We start from the raw sequence: 1,675 nt of genomic DNA on the forward strand, positions 1-1,675 counted from the left end.
AATTATTTTTTACATTTTTAAACCCTACACCATCATTCACTGATTATGCTTCCATAAAAGTGATCCTATTTCATTTCAGAGGAACCACAAAATATTCTGAGTATGTGGATGGAGATTTCCTGATATTAGTTTTATTCTTAGTCCTTCACTAAATTTTTTTAACGATAACAATCATTTAAAGGCAGAGGTAGTTTAAAAAAAGCTTACAAATATCAGGATTAGGGGACTGACAATGCTTGTTAACAATATACATTACAAACCTGGGGACCTTTCAACCTGAGGAAGGCTAAATTTTACAATATTGACAGCTTACTACCTTGATTTATGTGAACTATACTAATTCCAATTACAAATAACTTTCTTTTCCACAGGCTGTTTGAGTTATTGATCAAAATATTTACTCTTTTTGGATTTCAAAACACACACAGTGAAAATAAATAATAACCTCTTTCCTTCGCAAACTGCACCACTCTAAGAGTCTACCCGGAACCTTTTTCGCAATGTAATGCACCATTCCTTCAAGTCTTGGAGAGTCCTTGTTTCTTAGCAAGCGTGTCCTTGCCACACTCAAAGAATAGGGGACTGTGGCCTCCTCTAAGGATATGTTTGGAAGTCCATATCTCATGGTTCAATCTCCCCACTTCACATCTCAGCTCATTTCATACACTTTGTAACTAAAAAATTTTGAAGTTCTAAGATCCACTGCTCACTGAAGCTCTTTGAATGCAGAAGCAATAATGCCCACAGGCGATTGTCCAGGAGCAAGACTAGATCCTAATGAACTCCTTCACAGTTAAAGATTTTACCAGATTGGTAAATTAAAATGAATTAGTCAATAGCTTATGGTACCCTGATTGTTACTGGAGTTTGGGTCAAGTTGCCTGTCAGAACTTTAGCATAAGATATACTGTAAGAGATCATTTTCTGTGCACATGGCACCAGTTCTTGCTAGCACCCATTTTTTTGGTGGCACCATGATTGATTACATTAAAATTTCATATGATCTTAATGTGGAAACAAACAATTGGTAAAAAAAAAAAAAAATCAATACTATTACATGCCTGTTTTTGGCAGTATTCTCTGTGACAGAGCTAATGAATTCACTTGTTGTAAAGGAAGTCACTTGTCACTGAAGATGGTGATTGTCAACACAAAACATGTTTCCAGTGTGTAGTAATAATTTAAGTAGCTGAACTAAAAATACCAGGCAAATTCTAGACCATCTCGAGGAAGGAGAATTCCTGACCCTTCTACTCCTTGACAATAGTTATACTTTCTTGGTGTAATCAGACGAAGGGATTGCTCCTCTGATAAATGTCATTGGGATGGCTGTTCTGCTGGCTGATGTTATTCCTATTGGCACATTGCTGTAGGCAAAAGATGGTCATATAGAATATTAGGGCGGTAAAAGAAAATCTTCATGCATATACTACCAAATAACAGATGTATGTATTTCATCAATAACCTGTTAAATCATACAGCTTTAACTCACCGCTTGCTTCCTTTCCCACGTCTTCATGGCTAGCTTGTATTTCTCAAATTCATGGCACCAGTCGCTATACACCTGGAAAATGAAATTCAACTTAGCAGAGGTTCAAAAAATAAAAGAATTTTTAATGAATAAGGTTAATCCACTAAAATAAACATGCATAAAAAAAAAAATAATATAAAACAT

General features: G+C 35.3%; 1 protein-coding gene across 1 annotated transcript in view; it reads right to left on the reverse strand.

Annotated features, from left to right (window-relative positions):
* Positions 1 to 796: 796 nt before the first annotated feature.
* The window catches only part of LOC119587135 (semaphorin-2A-like), a gene marked incomplete at its 5' end in the record, with an annotated part of 29,798 nt that continues 28,919 nt past the window's right edge, over positions 797 to 1,675 (reverse strand). The window contains 2 exon segments of the mRNA XM_037935887.1: positions 797 to 1,367; positions 1,493 to 1,564. Of these exon segments, the coding sequence (XP_037791815.1) occupies positions 1,287 to 1,367; positions 1,493 to 1,564 (153 nt within the window).

This window comes from Penaeus monodon, chromosome 22, assembly GCF_015228065.2.
Source record: "Penaeus monodon isolate SGIC_2016 chromosome 22, NSTDA_Pmon_1, whole genome shotgun sequence".
Taxonomy (NCBI): domain Eukaryota; kingdom Metazoa; phylum Arthropoda; class Malacostraca; order Decapoda; family Penaeidae; genus Penaeus; species Penaeus monodon.